Below are 18,768 nucleotides of genomic sequence, written 5' to 3'. Positions count from 1 at the left end.
CACAAAGTAACAGTAAGGCATTAAGCAGTAATTAACACCATTATTCTGAACATCTAGGACCAAGTTGAAAAACTGGTGACAAGAATCAAGAAAGATTAAAGTTTGAATTTGGATATAATTTTGGAGGAAGATTATAACAGTCTTTCAGATAAGCAAAACACTGTGACAAAATTATAATGTTTACATAAAGATTTATGTAGTTTTTTACCCTTGCTGTAAGAAAGACAATGGTAAATGTTAATAATTTATTAATTAAGAATTTATTATTGTAGAAAATGTAGTTTCAGGTGAATCAGGGGCATAAGGTGCCTCCTCTCAAATATGAGTGCGAAAAAAACTAACCATTTGGCACAAACCTTCCTAATCGGATGTAACAAACAATTAACAAGAAAATCTAATATCCAGATGTTCATGCATCAAGGCCCTGAGATGAGTTTAATAACTTATATTTCTTTTCTTTTTAGATTTTTTTTTTTTTTTTTTGCCAACGGGTACATATGCTTGCTGGAGAGAGACAGGAAGGGACAGAGAGAGGGAAAGTGAGAAACCACCCCCTCAGGGGTCATGGTCATGCAGCAATCCCTTTTTCAGTCTCTTTTGGAGATATCAGGCATGCCATGCACATGCACCCAGTGTGACTTTCAAGCTGCCTGGGGTCTCGGGCTCGAACGACAATTGAACATATGGGAGCCCAGTGCCTTAACCACCACAACATATGCTGGCCACTGCTTTATTATCTGTAATTGCCAGAGGTGTGTGCACTCACCAGAGAGAGAAAGAAAGACCTCGAGAGAGACAGAGAGAGTGGGAGAAAGCACTCTCCAACTGGGTGTGGTCATGCCGCAATACTTTCTCCTCCACTTCTCTATTCTGTTGAGATTTGAACACACACACACACACACACACACACACACACACACACGCTCAGTGTGTTTTTCAACTTGCCAAGGCTGGAACTCAAAACATGGTCAGTAATGTGAATGCAGCTCCCTTAAACACGAGGTCATAGAACCAGCTCTTAACCTGCATTTACTAATGGAACACTTTAACTTGTCAGACATTCTTACTGTATGCCAAGGTAATTCTAATATTCTTACAGTAAAATGAATCTTTATATTAGTAATCTATCTAAAAAATCCATTTAGCTGCTTATTCTACAATTCAGTATACGGAGATGTAAGGAATTTATGAAATGTGCACGCAGTCATGGTTTCAGTGAAAAAAAATAAAGACAGGAGTTCACAATTGAAGTTCAGTATTTTGGTTTCTAACTTGGTGAATCTTCTTCTCTAACTTATGAGCTTTGAAATAATTGAAGACGTTATGAAAGCAGATTTTTGATAGTGGATTTTCATCCTTATGCTTCTATGATTACTGGTGTATCTATGTATCTCATGATATTTACTTCACTTACACTGCTTAATCTGTATAAACTCCTGAACTTAATATTAAATCCAAACATAACAAAATGCATGATAAATATAGTAGAATCATATAGTAACTTGGTTCACTGATTTTAAAAAATGGATATTACATGGGAAACCATGTCTTCTCACATATAATAGGCAATAGAAACTTAAAAAGGGCAGTGCCAAGCTCTGATCACCAACATTAGCATTAATAAAGAGTTCTACATGGTATTTATGAAACACTCTTAGTTTTTTTAGCCTAAGCTATCTTTACATAAGAAAGAAAACCCAAAGGACAGTAATTAAACAAAGAAAGATTAACAATATTCTTATAGGCAGATTGCACACCCTCTGGAGGTAATTCATATCTTTTGAATTACTTTGGCACTTTGAGAAAGAGACATGGATAAAACTTGAGGAAGAATTTTCTGAATTAGTAGGCACAGTAGTAGACAACACTCAGTTGAATTAAAGGGAAATTAAAATAGCGACCTCAAATGATCTTTAAGGCAAGAGCAACACATAGAACCTTCCTTAATGTGTATTTGGGTTTGGCTCTTTCTAAAATTAGTAGAAAAACCTTAGTTGATTTATCACCCTTTGTCCCTCTATGATGAAGAAGTTGTAATTATTTTAAAGGCCCATTTCAGTAGAATCCCTAAGGAAGATTCATTCATTTATTTTTTATTCATCAGTTATTCATATATATACATATAAGTGTGCCTCTCTCTCTGTGTGTGTGTGTGCATGTGTGTGTGTAGTCATTTCCAAAGGCTTCAGGCATCTTACAGGAAGCACATTAACAAAAGAAGGAAAACTCTGTTAAGAAACAAGAGGGAAAACAATTGGGCCAGCAGGCTCCCACATGGCCAAATTTGTGGTTGGAATCTTGGACCCAGTGGCTTGAAAAACACACTGGGCATGTGTGCATGTGTGCCCAAAATCCTGAGAGGAAAATGGAGGAGAAGAGATTGTGGTGTGGTCATACTCCCTGAGGGGTGATTTCTCACTTTCTTCTCTCTCTCTCTCTCCCCAGTGAATGCACATGGCCTATAGCAACAAAAGGAAAGAAAAAAGAAACAAAGAAAGAAGTGTGAGGGGGGGTGATTTTTCTAATAAAAATTAGAGTAGAAAGCCAAAAAACAAGGACATGACTATTTAACTATCACTACAATAATATTCACAAAGATGATTCTTAATGAACACAGCAATTAAACCATAGACTTTGGACTTTAACCTAGGAGATGAAATATTGGTTCCTTTACTTACTGGATATGTAAACTTTTGGCAAGTCACTTGGCCTGTATAAATCTTAGTTCTCTTAATTGCACAGTAGACATAGTAATGTCTAAATGCATGAATTTATTGGGAAGATTAAGGAGTTTTTTTTTCCCTTTAGTTCTCGGTAAATAACAGACACTCCATACATTGTCTTCAAAACAAACATAATTAATCAAAACATTGTTCCACGTCATGGAAGCACCATAATTTTTATAGAAGAAAATCAAAAGCTCACGTCTCCCCATTGGTAGAAGAGCTTGGCAGCATTCCATTGCAGTTTCTGGTTCCGCTTGTTGCCCACGATAGGAGACCGACCCCGGGAAAGGCCTTTCTTGGTGATGTTCACGTGGTGCCCTTTCATCCACTCGGGCCAGTTGCCACGATTACAACGGTGAACAAAACGGGCACACTCCAGAAACAGGGCAGCTCTGGCCACCACAGGGGCTTCCTGTGTAGAGATGGGAGGAAAGAATAAGATGGGATTCATAAAGATAATTTTAAATTGGTACTAGAGGAAATTACTATGTTCTTTTAGTTTAATTTCCATGTTTTGATTTAGTATGGCTGTATTTCCCAGGATGCTGTCAGCATGGCCTGTACAATAGAGAGAAGTCCGGAAAATGAAACCACCTAGGCAAATCTGACATTGAGGAATTAGACATGTCACACAGGTTTCTGTATTGTTTTCTCCTTCTCAGGAATCACAAGTGTTACTGTCTCTATCTGAGATTTGAATGTATGAGAGTGAAAAGTGTTACCTAAGTTTTTAAATATGAAGCTATTTTTTGAAACTTAAATTTTTAATGTGAAGCAAACAAATATCACATTTCTAGAACAAGTCTTATTTTAACCAAGGGTGTCAACAGTGACTTTATACCAACAACAGTCTGTTATCTATGACCATCCACACATTCCATGGAGGTGCAATGCTCCTGCACATTTTGGCTAGTAAGAAAAGGAAGTGCTTATTAGATTATATTGAATAAGTCTCTTTTTCCTCTCTATTTTGTCATGAATAACAGACCAGATTCGCTTGAATAGGCATGGTGTTTCCCCAAAAAAGGAAATTATTGAATTAATCAAAGAGAAACAGTGTTTTTTCAGGAAAAAATGATTTCATCTTGTCATGTCAAGATGTGCTTGAAAAGTAAAAGAGGGACTAGCAGATGGCTGGACTCTCACATGGCTGACTGCAGTTCGAGTCCCGGGCTTGGTGGCCTAAAAATCAAGCTGGTGCATGTGCGCATGTATGTGCCCAAGATCCTGGGAGGACAATAGAGAAGGGATTGTGGTGTGGCCATTTCCCTTCGGGGTTAATTTCTTACTTTCCCTCTCACTGTTTCTGTCTCTCTCTCCTGAGAGTACATGTGCCCTAAGGCCAAAAAAAAAAAAAAAAAGAAAGAAAAGAAAAGAAAAGAAAAACTCTCAGAAGAATTAAAAAAATAAAAAGGAAGAAAGAAGCCTACTTCCAGAGAGGCAAGTGGGAATGCACCAGTGTGTGGTGACTGGGGCTGCAGGGGTGGCCTAGATACAGGGTCCAGCCAGAGACCCTACATGTGGGGATATATATTGGGTGAAGAATGAGTCTATGGTCCTGGGACGCTAGGAAGGAGAATCTCTACATGGAGAGACATTGTCAAAAAAAAATAAATACCTATCTCATTCTCTCTCTCTTCTTCTCCCATACACACTCTCTCTCACATTAAAAAAAATAAAAATAATAAAACAACTAACTTTTTATAAATACAGAAACTTGTAAGCATCAGATATTCTACTGAATCCTTTGAAAGAATGAAAAAACAGTGACATTTCCTGCAGAAGGTAAACAAATAATAAGAAATAAACTATCAATGTGTGTTTTGACTTAAGTAAGATTTTTAAAAAATGCCTCACAGTAGTGGCCACCATCTTAGAGTTACTTAATAATCAGGTTACTTAATAACCCCAAATTTTCAAATTAAAATAATTTTTATAATTTCAAGAAATAGTATTCTTAACAATGCATTTATCTTTAATGTTAAAATAAAGTCTAAGAGAGCTAGTTGGTTGTGTGATGGTTAGGATGGCTGGATACCATGTGGCCGATTGTGAGGTTTGAGTCCCAGACTCAGTGGCTTAAAGAACACACTGGGCACATGTGCATGCATGCTCAAAATCCCAAGAGGAAAATGGAGGAGAGAGGATTGTGGCGTGGCCTTCCCACCCTGGGGGGTGATTTCTCGCTTTCCATCTCTCTGTCTCTCTCTGTCTTTCTAGTGAGCGTACACTCCCTATAGCAAAAACATCTCAAAACAAAAACAAAAACAAACCCTGCAATCTAGACATAATATCCCCATTTTAAGATTTAAAAAATGAAATATGGTATGGCAGGGAAGGGGTGGGCAAAGGAGTCAACGCTGATGTCATTGATGTCTAGGCCTATGCTAGTTCCTATTCACTTTTCACATTATCTTAATTTATACTCATATAAATCTCAGCAAAAGATAATTTCTAGAATATAAATAAAAATATTTAAAATATAGACATTAGTCTCATGTAATTTTTTTTTGTTTCTGTTTTTTAAATTTGCTATAGCACGCATGCACTTGTCGTGGAATGAGACACAGAGAAAGAGAGAGAGAGAGAGTCAGTGAAAGTGAAAGTGAGAAATCACACGCCACCCCCTCACCCCCCCCACCCCCAAGAAGGATAGCAATGCTGCAATTCCTTCTCCTCCATTTTCCTCTTGGGATTTTAGTCATGCATGTACACGTAGCAGCATGTTTTCTGAGCCATCAGGTCCGGAACTCGAACCTTGCAGTCAGCTATGTGCAATCCAGCTGTCTTAACCACTAGGTCACCATTTGACCCTTAATATTGTTTTCTAAAACTCACATATACGATCATATCATTGCCTCATTTAAAATCTATTACAGGTTCCATTCACCTCAATCATATAATGAATAAAGATACCGAAACTTTGTGCTTTTGTTCATCTTCCTTTCTATCCCTATTTCGAAGGCTCTGTGATTCAATGATAAAACTAGCTGAAGTCTCCCAAATATGACATCTCATTCCTTTCCATATGTTGTTTCCATAGCTTGTAGAACCATTCAATTTCATTTCCTTCCAGAAAATCCCCACTTCTAAGATTCAGCATAATTTCTTCTCTGAGAAGTCATTAGTGATACCTTCTTTTGGGTGGAGTTCGTTACTGCATACTTTTGAATACCACAGTATCTTAAACATACTGGAGGATTCAGGTAAGTTAGCTCATTAAACATTTCCTCATAATCAACACCTTAAATGCAGCCATTAAGTATTCCAATAAGAAATACACTTATGTAAGGGCATTTTCCAAAACATATGATGAATTTCTGTAACAAAAAGTCAACCTATGTAAAAAGACACAATACAGATAAACACTAATCGTGGGAATCTATCACTAACACAAGGTAGAAAATAATGATGAAACTCTATCATCAACTATATAGGGGGCCAAGATACAGATGCAGGTCTCAAGAATAGGAACATGAGGTTGTAGAGTCAGATGATTTTCTGTGCCATACCAGGTGGACTAAATATCTACACTTTGCCTTCTACTAAGTATTTTACTAAACATCTTTGATATGCTAATCTGTGTCTACAAAAGGTTGGAACACCTGTCTCTAAAAAGAATGCCAATCTGGTGGGCAAAATGAGTGATACAAATTTATTCTCAGCCTGCTCCATTACACCACATTCCCAACATAAAGCAGATTCAACGCTTTATTACAGAAAGACAGAAATAATACTGTTGGAATCACATTATGTTGGGAACTCTTGCTTCTTCAGGCTTAACAAGGGTGGAACTTAACCTAGATTATGTGAATGGAGTTGAGGGCCTTTTTATTCCTCTTAACTATTAGATGGTAAGAGAGAATATTGGGACCAACAGGTAGCATAATGGCTATGTCACTGGACTCCCATGTAGTCGACCGCAGTTCAAGTCCCAGACCTGGTGGCTTAAACTCACACCCAGAGTGTGTGCGTGCATGCCCAAGATCCTGAGAGGAGAAGGGATTGTGACGTGGCCATTCCCCCTGGGGGGGGTGATTTCTCATTTTCTGTCTCTCTGTCTCTCTTTCTGGTGAGCGCACATGCCCTATAGCAAAAACCTTTCCAAAAATAAAATAAAATAAAAGTTGGTAATAGAGAATATTAATAATAGATGGCTGAACAATCCAGATTATAGAATGTGAGGTTTTCTTTGTATATTGGCTTGGTTTCTGTAAATTAAAAAAAAGAGTTCTTAAAAGATACTGTTAAAAATAGTTTTAGTTGCTAGGAAGTTCAAGACATTTTTGAATGAAAGTAATTTCAATTTTCTGCTCTCAAAAAATTCTCATGATAAATTTTCATTATTATAGGTTATTAGCCCTGGGAAATTCTAATCTAAATTGGGAAATAAAATTGAGATCAATATGAAAATAAGTCCCATTAAATACATAGCACAATGTTAAGAGGACGATTGGCTGTTACCTGATTAATTTAATCTGTGTTAATAGCCAGAGTAGTCACAGTTGGGAATGTCACTGTTAGCATTAAGAATAATGACATAGAGTTATATTCCAATGTTCGAATAGTTCCTTCTTCTTCTAATCCTCAGGAGCCTGGTGGATAAAAGTGGGCTTGGGGATTCTATATTCAAGATGGCAGTGAATAATACTAATTTTGGGGTGTCAGAGTGTGCATATTGATGTACAGAAACTGGATGGAGATGTTGAGGTACAAAGCTAAGGATTTTAATGTGTGTCCTAGTAGGAGACCTTTAGTTAGCAACAAGTACTCAGTGCATAATGTGTATACCACAATATATGAGATGTTCTAATGTCAATGTAGTTGTGAAGAATTATTTTCATTTTGGATAGGAATGGATTCATACAACAGAGAAAAACAGCATGAAGGAAGCAAAATGAATTGGAAGAATGTGGCTTACTGAAAAGAACTGGAGTGTCAGAGGCATAGTTGGAAGTGAGATTCTAAGCAAAATGTGACACCATTGGTACACCTCAGAGAATTTTGCTCTTGATCCTGGAAAAACAGCAGACACATTCCAATTTTTCTACCTATCTAGATCACCTTGTTATGCTCCTTAAGGACACAGTATGGCTTCCATTCTGTTATATCATAACTTGATAGCTTCCAGACAAGTGAGAATCAACTTCAACTGGGAAGACAAACTATTAGGCTGAACCATACAGGATATCTAAATGTGAAGGTCCACAATATTCAAATATCCAAATATTTCATGTGACTCGATCTTATATAAGGCATTCTCTGCAGTTCTTACAGAACTGTCTAGTTAAAATTATAAAAAGTCATGAGAATGCCATTATGCAGTATAGATTTCTCAACATTCTACAGCTAGAAAACTTCCAACATCCGTCTACTGTCTTTGACTTCCTTTGCCATTTTTTTCCACTCACTTTTATAAGATCATTATATAGTGAATGTTTCCTTTACAAAAGTGAGGTAGAGAATTGGGATACTAATTCAACAGCTGTGGCTTATTTCGCCTAGGGACTTAGAAATTATTTTTACTAGGATAGGATGGTTAATTGAAGGTTATAACTGCAATACATTTCTTTCCCTGAGGGACTATTTCTTAACTTATTATAGGAGAAGAAACCTTAACTGATCCTGAAAACTCATAACACTGAACAGTAACTAACTGTTTTTGAAGACTAAATATTTTATGTTGGCCCTTGGAGAATTATGTAATTTTTTTTCTTGTCTCACAAGAAAATGCAAAGTTCTTGTTGGTGCAGGATACCTGTTTATTTAAAACCAATGGGAATAGGTAGTTTTCTGTGGGTTGTAATATGCATTGAAACCTTCTTGCTAGAGGGCACATGCTTGTGAAGGCAGTATGTATTACTTGGCCTTGGGGTAATAAATATTTGTTGAACACTCTGCCTAACTGAAATCATTAAGTAACTGATTGATAAGTGGACAGGCTGCCCCTGCCCCATCCCATTTCTACCATGGCTGTGGGTAGGCTGAAGGAAGGCATTGTTATTTAGCATGTGGTCTGGATGGCTAGTCACTTTAGCACTCACTCAGATTTTTTGGTTGCATATTTTATAAAGCAATTGAGGACCCACATTTTGAACAATTTGATGGATTAGGTATGGAGATAATCTTTCTTTGGTTTAGAAGACTTTAAAATGCTGAATAAAATATCCAAAAGTTTATTTTGTTTTTGCTTTTTTTTTTTTTTCCCCTGAGGGTGTATGTACTCACTGGAGAGACAAAGAGAGGCAGTGAGATAGAAAGTGCGAAACCCCTGCAGGGAGATGGCCATGCCGCAACCCCTTCTCCATTCTCCTCCTGGGATTTTGGGCACACCTGCACACATGCCAGGCATGATTTCCAGGACTCAAACCATGTTTGGCAACATGAGAGTTGTGCTCTTTAACCACCACACCACCTGTTGGCCCCTGTGCTATTATTTTGAAGGTGTGATAAAAGACCATTGGAAGGCAGAAATGATTAAAAAGTACAATTCTAGAGGTGGAGGTTGGAGATAGAAATGAGATAGTTTAGGAATGTCTGCCTTGAAGGTTTCTGTTTACTCTGAGAAGACCAGAGCATGGGTTTTCGATGGGCCACAAGTAAAACACATTGGCTGGAGCAGGTGAGGGTTCAGGTCATTGACTCCTCCATAAAACCAGGATTTCAGTAGAAGACAACCTCAGTGAATGACTGAGAAAAAAATCTACCCCTCAGAAGTTGGATTGCCTGACTAGAGTGAAAGTGGGAAGAGTGAAAGTGGGAAGGCAAAAAGTCTTTAATGAAAACTCCTAACTCAAATCCCATATTTAAAAATAAGAATAGATACTCTTTACATACCTGCTTCCCGGCTACAAGAAAAATAGTTTAAAAGGGGCCATCAGATGGCATAGTGGTTATGTTGCTGGACTCCCACATGGCCCGCTGTGTTTGAATCCTGGAACTGATGGCTTGAAACTCACACCTGTGTGTGTGTGTGTGTGTGTGTGTCCAAGATCTCAGAAGGAAAATGGAGGAGAAGGAATTGTGATATGGCCTTCCCTTCTAGGGGTTGATTTCTCATTTTCTCTCTATGTGTTTCCCTCTCTCTGGTGAGTGCATACGCCCTAAAGCAAAAACTTTAAAAAAATAATAATCATCATCTGAGATTGGTTCCATGTGTCTGATGAAAGACATAGAAGCCCTCTCTGGAGAAATGCTTAAACCAGTATTTCCTGAGCCTTCACACCTAAATGTGCATAGTAATAACACTGGCATAATGGAAGGCACTAGACTCCTACAGGGCTGACTGCAGTTCAAGTCCTGGACCTGGTGGCTTGTTTTTCATTCCCCCCCCCCCTTCCTTTCTGGTGAGCACACATGTCCTATAACAAATTTTTTAAATAATAGTAATAAATAAAATTAGATAAATAATCCTTTAAAAATAAATTTGTTGACCTTTTCTGCAAAAGTTATAATTCAGTAGATCTGTTGTAAGGCCTAAAAGTTTGCACTTCTGTCATTGTCAAGGGGAGGCTGATGTTACTGATCCATTGAATAACATTCTTTTTAACCCGGGTGCTAAAAAATTCCCATAGTCAAAGTCTCAAAGAGCAACCTCGCACTAAGATTACAAACAACAACAACAACAACAACGAAAATTCATTATAAGCAAGAGTTACAAAAATAAAAAAATACAGAATCAAATTCACAAAGGTGGCAGTTATTAGAATCATAGTGTATCAAATGCATTTAGACTATCAAAGCTGACCAGGCATTTTTAAAACAAAAATTAAATACAACTTTTACAAATATGAAATGTAGTATTTGACATCGAAAACTAAATGAACAGGGGCCAGCAGGTAGTATAGTGATTAAGGTGCTGGATTCCTACACGGCTGACCGCTATTTGAGTCTGGGAGCTGGCAGCTTGAAAATCATGCAGGGTGCATGTGCATGCATGATCAAAATCCCAGGAGAAGAATGGAGGAGAATGGACTGAGGCATGGTCATCACCCCTGAAAGGTGTCTCTCTCCAGCAAGTGCACGTGCCTTATGACAAAAACAAACACCGTAAAAAAACAACAACAAAAAAAAAACAGCAAAAAACCTTAATGGACAGAATAAAACATAGATTGGATCAAGATTTTCTTTCTTCAATACTGTTGACCATTTGGGCTGGAAAAGTTTTGAAGGAGTGTGCCCTATGGATTTTAGGATGTTGTTCAGCGTCTTTGGTATCTACTCACTAGATGCCAGTAGCAATCCCCAGGTAATTAAAACCAAATATTCCTCCAAACACTGCAAAATGTTTTCCCATGGACAAAATGACCCTAGTTAAGAAATACAGGTTCAGACACAGTGGAAAAGAGAAAAACAAACATGAAACAGAAATCTTAGAAAATTACCAGGATATAGCACAGGGAAGAGCAAAGAGAGAAAACATGGAAGAGAGATTACACAAAAGAGAGTAAAATGAGCCTTATCATATATATTTTCAATTTCTAGAAGGAAAATATAGAAAAAATGTGTAAAATGCAATAATGAAGAGATAATAGTTGAAGATTTTCTGGACTATATATAATCTGACTTAAAGGCCTAATGAACATCAAGGGAAAAAATACGTTAGAAACATTTTAGTGAAACTTCAAAATATAAAAAAAGGAGAGAAACTATTAAAGGTGACTGGGGGTGGGGAGAGGCAGGTTGCCTATAAAGGAATGTCGATTAAACCAGAACAGATTGGGATGGTATCTTTGAAGTACAGAAAGATGTCAGTGTATAATTACGATTCCAGCAAAAATATCTTCAAAATATTTCAAAATAAAGACATCTTTAAGAAAACTGTAGCTAAGAGAGCTACTGTCAATTGATCATCACTAAAAACATTCTGAAAGGCATACTTCAAAGGAAAATGATCTTAGAAGGATGATATGAAATGTAAGGAGTACTGGTGAACAAAGAATATGTTAAGCTTTTGGGTAAATTAAAAAATTATTTGCCTAAATCTCAATAACAGAAGGTCAAATTTCTGTTAAAACAAAAATGGGAATAAACTTGAACAACAGTTGGTGTTAAAACTTTTTTTTTTAGAGAAAAGAGATTTTATTCATTTTAACCTTTGTTTATTTAAATGTATATGCAATTACCAAAAAGTATAATAGTCTCTAAACGAGTAAAGATAAATCAATTTATAATGTTAAACCATACAAAAAACAAGAAAAATAAAACTGCAACATAGTCTAAAAGAGGGTGTGAAATGGAAATGAGAATGCACATACAATACAATAGTGAAAAATGTGGTAGACAAAATATGGGAGAAGTGAATCTAAACATATCAGTAACCACAATTTGCATAAACTGACCAAATTTTCTAGGAAAAATTTGTCGAAGTGCATAAAACATTTAAAGAGTTGATTTTTACAAGAGACACACCTAAAACACAAATATAGAAAAAGTAAAGGATTGGCACAAAGGTGTACCAGGACAATGATAACCTATGGAAAGTGTTGTAGTTTTATTAGTATTAGAGAAAAATATATCTTAAGATAGGAAGCATTGCTGGAAATAAACTCAGCCACTTGATAGTGACAAAAGATTCAAATTATAAGACACATTTAACATTTCTAAACCTGTCTGCTTCTATATAAATAAATAAAAACTGTCTGTGTTACAAATATAAATGGACATATTTGACATTATTGTTGTGGATTATAGAAAAACTAACTCAGTACTTCGGACATCAAAAGTGTAAAAAGTTAAGAAAATAGATTTTAATAACCCAATTACAAACTTTATACATATATATATATATAATAAAATCACTGTATATTAGGTTTTCTATGCAAAAATGTATCATAACTTTCCCAACAATCCAATATAATGTCTTGAGAATACACATTCTTTTCAACCACAAATGGGACATTTGTGAAAATTGATAATGTTGTCATTCATAAAAGAAGTCTAAATTAATTCTTAAGAATAGTATCTAAAAATGAAGTTAGAAATAAGTAACAAATTGATATCTAACAAAACCCGTGAAATTTATAATACATACACACCCATGATCTAAAAACATTTTTAAAATAACTGAAATTACTTAAAAGTAAATTATAACAAAAAGTTACTCATCAAAATTTATAGCATGCAGTTAAATTATACTTAGAGGAAAATTAATATCTACATAGTTAAGAAAAGAGAATTACTGACAAAATCAATCAATAAACTAAAGAACAATACAATTAGTCTAAAGCAAGAAACAAGAAATAATAAAAGTATGAGTAGGAATTAATAAGTTAGATAACAAAGATATAATAGGAAGATCTTAAAAAAAAACAAACCGACTAATGTTCGTGTTTGATGAAAAAGGGACTGAGGCTGGCTAAGCTACATTGGGGTGCTTTCTTTCTCTGTCTTTTCTCTCTTTGTATTTGTCTCTGGTGAGCATACATGCCAACTAACTACCTAAGTAAATAAATTTAACAAATTAATGAAAAAATAAAATTACTTAAATTGTCTCAGGAAGAAATAGAACTTTTGAATAATCACTTCAGATCTGAATCTCAGTTTGAATTTTAATGATCTCTAAATTGATCTTTAGACTCAATGCAATTCCTAAAATAAAAAGGTTTTCCTGGAATTTGAAAAGCTAATTATAAAATTCACAAGGAAGAGCAAAGAACTCAAAATAGTCTAGGTGATGTTTAAAGTTCTAACTATTAAGACAGAGCAAGAATAGATAGGAAATGGAATAGAATAATATTCAGAATCACACACGTATGGAGATCTGACATATTATTAAGATGACATTTCACATCAGAGAAGAATTCACAGTGACATATTGTGTTGGGATAATTAGTTTTCTATGTGAAAAATAGAAAATAAAATGAATTTCTATCTTATACCATTCACATAGTATATTCTAGTTAAAAACTTAAGCAGAGAAAGTTAACATTTAAAACTTTTAGAAGAAAATATAAAAATATTTTTTATTGCTTCAGCGCTTTCTTTAAAAACACAAAATGTGCGGGAACCAGCAGTTAGCATAATGGCTATGTCGCTGGACTCCCATGTAGTCGACTGAGGTTCGTGTCCCGGACCTGGTGGCTTAAAACCCACGTCGGGCATGTGTGCGTGCATGCGCAAGATCCCGGGAGGAGAATGGAGGAGAAGGGATTGCGGCGTGGCCATCCCCTCTGGGGGGTGATTTCTCGTTTTCTGTTTCTCTGTCTCTCTCTGTCTGTTGTCTGTCTGGCGAGCGCACGTGCCATATAGTGAAAAAAAAACCTCTCAAAAAAAACAAAAACAAAACAAAACACAAAATGTGCTAGCCACAAAGGAAATTTTAATTACAGTAAGTTAAAATTTTTCTCTTCATTGAAATAGACCACAAAGAAAAAAAAAAAAAAAGCCACAAACTGGAAGAGGATTCAATGTAAAGCATAGAAAATGGATTTTTTTTCCCGAAAAATGTCCTTATACCATAGGATGGATATAACAACAGCAAAAGGATAAAATGACTCTACTTAAGTGAAATTTCAAAGCCAGATAAAACACAACAAAATAAGACAATGCATTCTCTGGTAATACACGTCTATATGGTAAAATAAAGTGAGTAGAGGAAAGATTAAAATAAAGTTGAGAAGAACAATATCTTCTGGGAGGTGGGGAGTACAGGGGACTTTGAAAATACTGGAAATGTTCTAATTCAAAAAGTATATTGGGCTGGCCCCATGGCCTGTGGTTCAGGAAGCCACATTGTTGGCCACAGTTCAAGTCTTAGCCCCTGCAGCTTCAAAAATATCTGGGCACATGTGTGTACATGCACAAAATCCCATAAGGATGGAGTGATGGAAGAGAAGGGACTTTGACTCTGCCCCATTGGAGGAGTGCCTTTTTCCTCACCTCTGTTCCCTCTTATCTCTTTTTGGTAATTAAAAAAAAAAAAAGGGTGCAATAGCTATGTAACTTTTAGCTTTTTCTTTAAACTCTATATATTTATGGTATGCATTCTTTGTATGCAACATTTCACAAAATCTTTTTAAATATTTAATAATATAAATATTATTAATGTAATACTTTAATTGTAGAATTAAGGAGATAGTTTGATAGTTTAGTTCTGGGTATTACTGAATTAGTCTAATTTTCCTTATGATTTAAAAGAAAATATAGGGCCAACTATTGAATAGATGGCATTGTGGTTAAGGTGGCTGGATCCCACATATCTAACTATGTGATTTGAGTCCTAGACCAGTCACCTGAAAAACAAGTGGGCGCATGTGCATCTATGCCCAAAATCCTGAGAGGAGAAGGGAGAGAAAGGATTGTGACATGGCCATCACCCCACCCCGAGGGATGCTTTCTCACTTTTTCTCTCTCTCCTTCTCTGGTGAGCTCAAGTGCCCTATAGCAAATTATAAATAACTAAATAAATACAGAAGAAAACACACCACTATTTTGCCTTAGTATTTTCTTTTACACATATTTTGCTATATCCTTGAAAGACGCTAATGTGCACTGTTTACCAGAGAGTCTTGTAATGTTAAGCCCCAATGTGAATTAGATTTGATGCAATGAATATGAAAGTAAATATGAATTATACCCATGTTGACAACATGATATTCCAGGGGTAGTCCTGGTTTATGTCTCGTTCCTTCACACAATTATTATTATTTTTTCTTTTTTTTTTTTTTGGAGAGGTTTTTGCTATAGGGCGCGTGCACTTGCCAGACAGACAGAGAGAGACATAGAGACAGAAAGCGAGAAATCACCCCCCAGGGGGGATGGTCACACTGCAATCCCTTCTCCTCCATTCTCCTCTCAGGATCTTGGGCACTCACGCACGCACACGTGCCCGGCGTGAGTTTTAAGCCACTGGGTCTGGGATGCGAACCGTGGTCGACTATGTGGGAGTCCAGCGACATAGCCATTACGCTAACTGCTGGTTCCCCCTTCACACAATTATTGATGCCACTCCTTCTCGCTCTGAAAGTGTGCTAGTTCGGATTAAAAGGATGTATTCACTCCTCCTAAAGCTTTCTATTTATGAGGCTAAATAATTGAATATGAATTAGATTTTCTTCATTTACATACTAGGAAGAATTCTGATTCCATTGATGTTCTTCTGTCTCTCTCTCTCTTTCTTTTCTTTTTTAATTTCCCAAAGGGTGTGTACATTCACTGGAGCGAGCGAGAGAGAGAGAAAGTGAGAAAGCACCCCTTATGAGGAATGGGCTGGTCATGCCATAATCCCTTTTTCCATCTCTTTCTGCTTTTGGGATTTGGGGCACACACATACATGCACTTAATGTATCTTCAAACCACCAGGTCCGGGACTTAAACTACACCTCTGGCCATGTGGGATCTAGCTCATGTAACAACCAGGCCAGGGGCTGCCCCATCACTGTTTCCAAAGCAAACTGATATTACTAATAGTTTAAATGCTAATAAATTATGAAAAAATTATGTCATTGTCTGAACGTGTTACTAATTCGGTTGGGTGCATGGAGTATTTCTCCTGCTAATATAGAACAGAGACAGAAATATCTTGTCTGAATTATTTTTCTTTTTGTGCTTACAGATTATATAAGCCTAGAGCTGAAATGAATCCTTTTAAAAACATGATTTTTCAAAAAGTGCCTTACAGAGGTTCAGCTAGTAAATGACACAGTGATTTTAACCCAGGCAGTTTGACTCCAGGGCCTTTTCATCATGTTATTATAAATCATACTTCCCAGGGCATATTTATTGAGATATTGCCCCGGTTTTTTTTTTTTTTCTTCTCTTACCTCACCACCTTTCTTCCCCTTTTTACCACTAATTCTAAAAACAAAATGTAACCCCATAGTTAAGGTTGGGATTAAGGATTCAGACTTACCTCAATTAATAGTATTAATTGAAATGGGGGACAGTGTGGGCAAAACCTTCTAATAACTTACGAGATCTAAGGCAGCGGCCAGGATGGATGCATCAGGAATCGTCCCTGGCTCACAGCAGTTTAACAGAAATTGGAAGCGTCTCATTCCTTGTCGGATTGCTCCAAGATTCACTACATTTTTGCTTTTTCCTCCATCTTGATTGGGGGAGAGATGATCATCAAAACTGTGGCAACCTGTAGGGGTTGTTCCATGGTGGAGGAACAAATGAGAGAGTGTAATGAGTCACACATTTAAAAAGAGCCTCAAAGATATAACAGTGTGTTTGCTATAGTTTGGGCCTGAAAATGTTTCATTTCCCTCTATTCCAATGCTTGATTTGAACTGATTTTGAGAATCTGGTAATATAGATCAGACCCTGTATTTAAATAGTAAGCTAAAATATACATTTGCCCATACACATTCAAACAAATCTAAATGTAGCAAGACTTTTCTATAAATAATATAATACACATTTCTCATTTTTCTTATGTAATGTTATAATATTAAATAAAGCTTTTAAAAACAGCCTAAAGTCCCTTCTTAGAAGTCTGAAGAATTTATCCAACACTCATAAATATACTTCAGAGTGAGAATCACTACTTGAGAGGTCAGCTTAATTGTGCTATCACCATTCATTTAAAATATTAACAACTCCTTTTCCTCACTGAGAAGTCAAAGGTTTGATTTCCAAAACTGGCTTTTTCAACTCCTTTGTCAATAATACCCTGATCCTTCTGCCCCTCACTGCCCCATTTCCTCACCCATTGCCTCAACACCAGAGTGGTTCTTGTACACATAGTTCGCAACCAAGGGTATGCCACACACAATTTTATCACTACTGGCAACTGCAGGACGGTGGTGAATAAATTACCCCTAATAGTAAACACTAATGTCTGCAAATTTGTTTTTAAAAACTAAATTCAGTGAGAACCAGCAGTTAGTGTAATGGCTATGTCGCTGGACTCCCACGTAGTCAACCGCGGTTCGTGTCCTGGACCTGGTGGCTTAAAACTCATACCAGGCGTGTGTGCGTGCGTGCCCAAGATCCCGAGAGGAGAATGGAGGTGAAGGGATTGTGGCGTGGCCATCCCCCCTGGGGGGTGATTTCTCGCTTTCTGTCTCTATGTCTCTGTCTGTCTGGCGAGCGCACGCGCCCTATAGAGAAAACCTCTCAAAAAAAAAAAAAAAGAAGAAAATAAAATGAAATTCAGTTAGCGATATCCCTTTAATAACTCACATTTATGGTAGAAAAAGGACGTGTTTACAATTATAAGCCTGGGTATATCATGACAGTGTGTCACACAGGGAAACTAGACATCATATCCACTAGAAGAAAAAGGTGGGCACCTACTTTATCTAGGGTCTCATCCTTTGGAAGCAACAGAAGCCCAAGACACAGATTGCTTTGAACTTTAGTACCAAATAATTATGATATGGCATAATTCTTTTCTATATCATTTAATATAATTGTCTCATAATCTTTTCCAGCATCAAATTTTTTTTTTTTTTTTTTTTTTTTGCTATAGGGTGCGTGCTCTCGCCAGAGAGACAGAGAGAGACAGGGAGACCGAAAGTGAGAAATCACCCCCCAGGGGGAGTGGCCACGCCACAATCCCTTCTCCTCCATTCTCTTCTCGGGATTCTGGGCACACACGCACACAGAGACCATTTCTTGATCTATAACTTTTAACTATGAAGCTGTGAAATAAGATAATGTCTGGGATTTGTTTTAAAATTCACTTACAAAACCATAAAGATAGATGAAGTAAATATGGCAAAATTCTGATAATTATTGCAAGTAGATGATGGATATTTGAAATCTACTAGACCATTCTCTTTACCTTTGTCTGTTTGAACATTTTCATATGTATAAAAAATACTTCTGAATATAGTTAAACTATCATGGTCAACATTTTCTGTATTTCATTCTTTATGATTATGTTTTCTTTTAGATACAAATATACTACACTAAAATATATACATATATAAATTCAAAGTCTTCAGTGTTTTTTATACCCAGCTAGTGCAGCATATTTTGTGTCAAATATAAAAAGAAGTACCATCACAAAAATCTGATCCTGGGGACCAGCAGTTAGCGTAATGGCTATGTCGCTGGACTCCCATGTAGTCAACTGCGGTTCGAGTCCTGG

At 36.5% G+C, this 18,768-nt stretch overlaps 1 protein-coding gene across 1 annotated transcript in view; it reads right to left on the bottom strand.

Moving 5' to 3' along the window:
* UNC80 (unc-80 subunit of NALCN channel complex) overlaps nt 1-18,768 on the bottom strand; it is a 240,046-nt gene that overhangs the window by 141,890 nt on the left and 79,388 nt on the right. Inside the window, exons 22-23 of the mRNA XM_006140105.3 lie at nt 16,640-16,812; nt 2,926-3,138 (exon numbers count right to left, since the gene is read on the bottom strand). Of these exons, the coding sequence (XP_006140167.1) occupies nt 2,926-3,138; nt 16,640-16,812 (386 nt within the window). The remainder of the gene's footprint in view (nt 1-2,925; nt 3,139-16,639; nt 16,813-18,768) is intronic.

Source organism: Tupaia chinensis, unplaced genomic scaffold (genome assembly GCF_000334495.1).
Source record: "Tupaia chinensis unplaced genomic scaffold, TupChi_1.0 Scaffold000018_1, whole genome shotgun sequence".
Classification (NCBI taxonomy): Eukaryota; Metazoa; Chordata; class Mammalia; order Scandentia; family Tupaiidae; genus Tupaia; species Tupaia belangeri.
The sequence above is the reverse complement of the archived record's forward strand: the minus strand, read 5'-3'. Positions and strand labels throughout refer to the sequence as shown.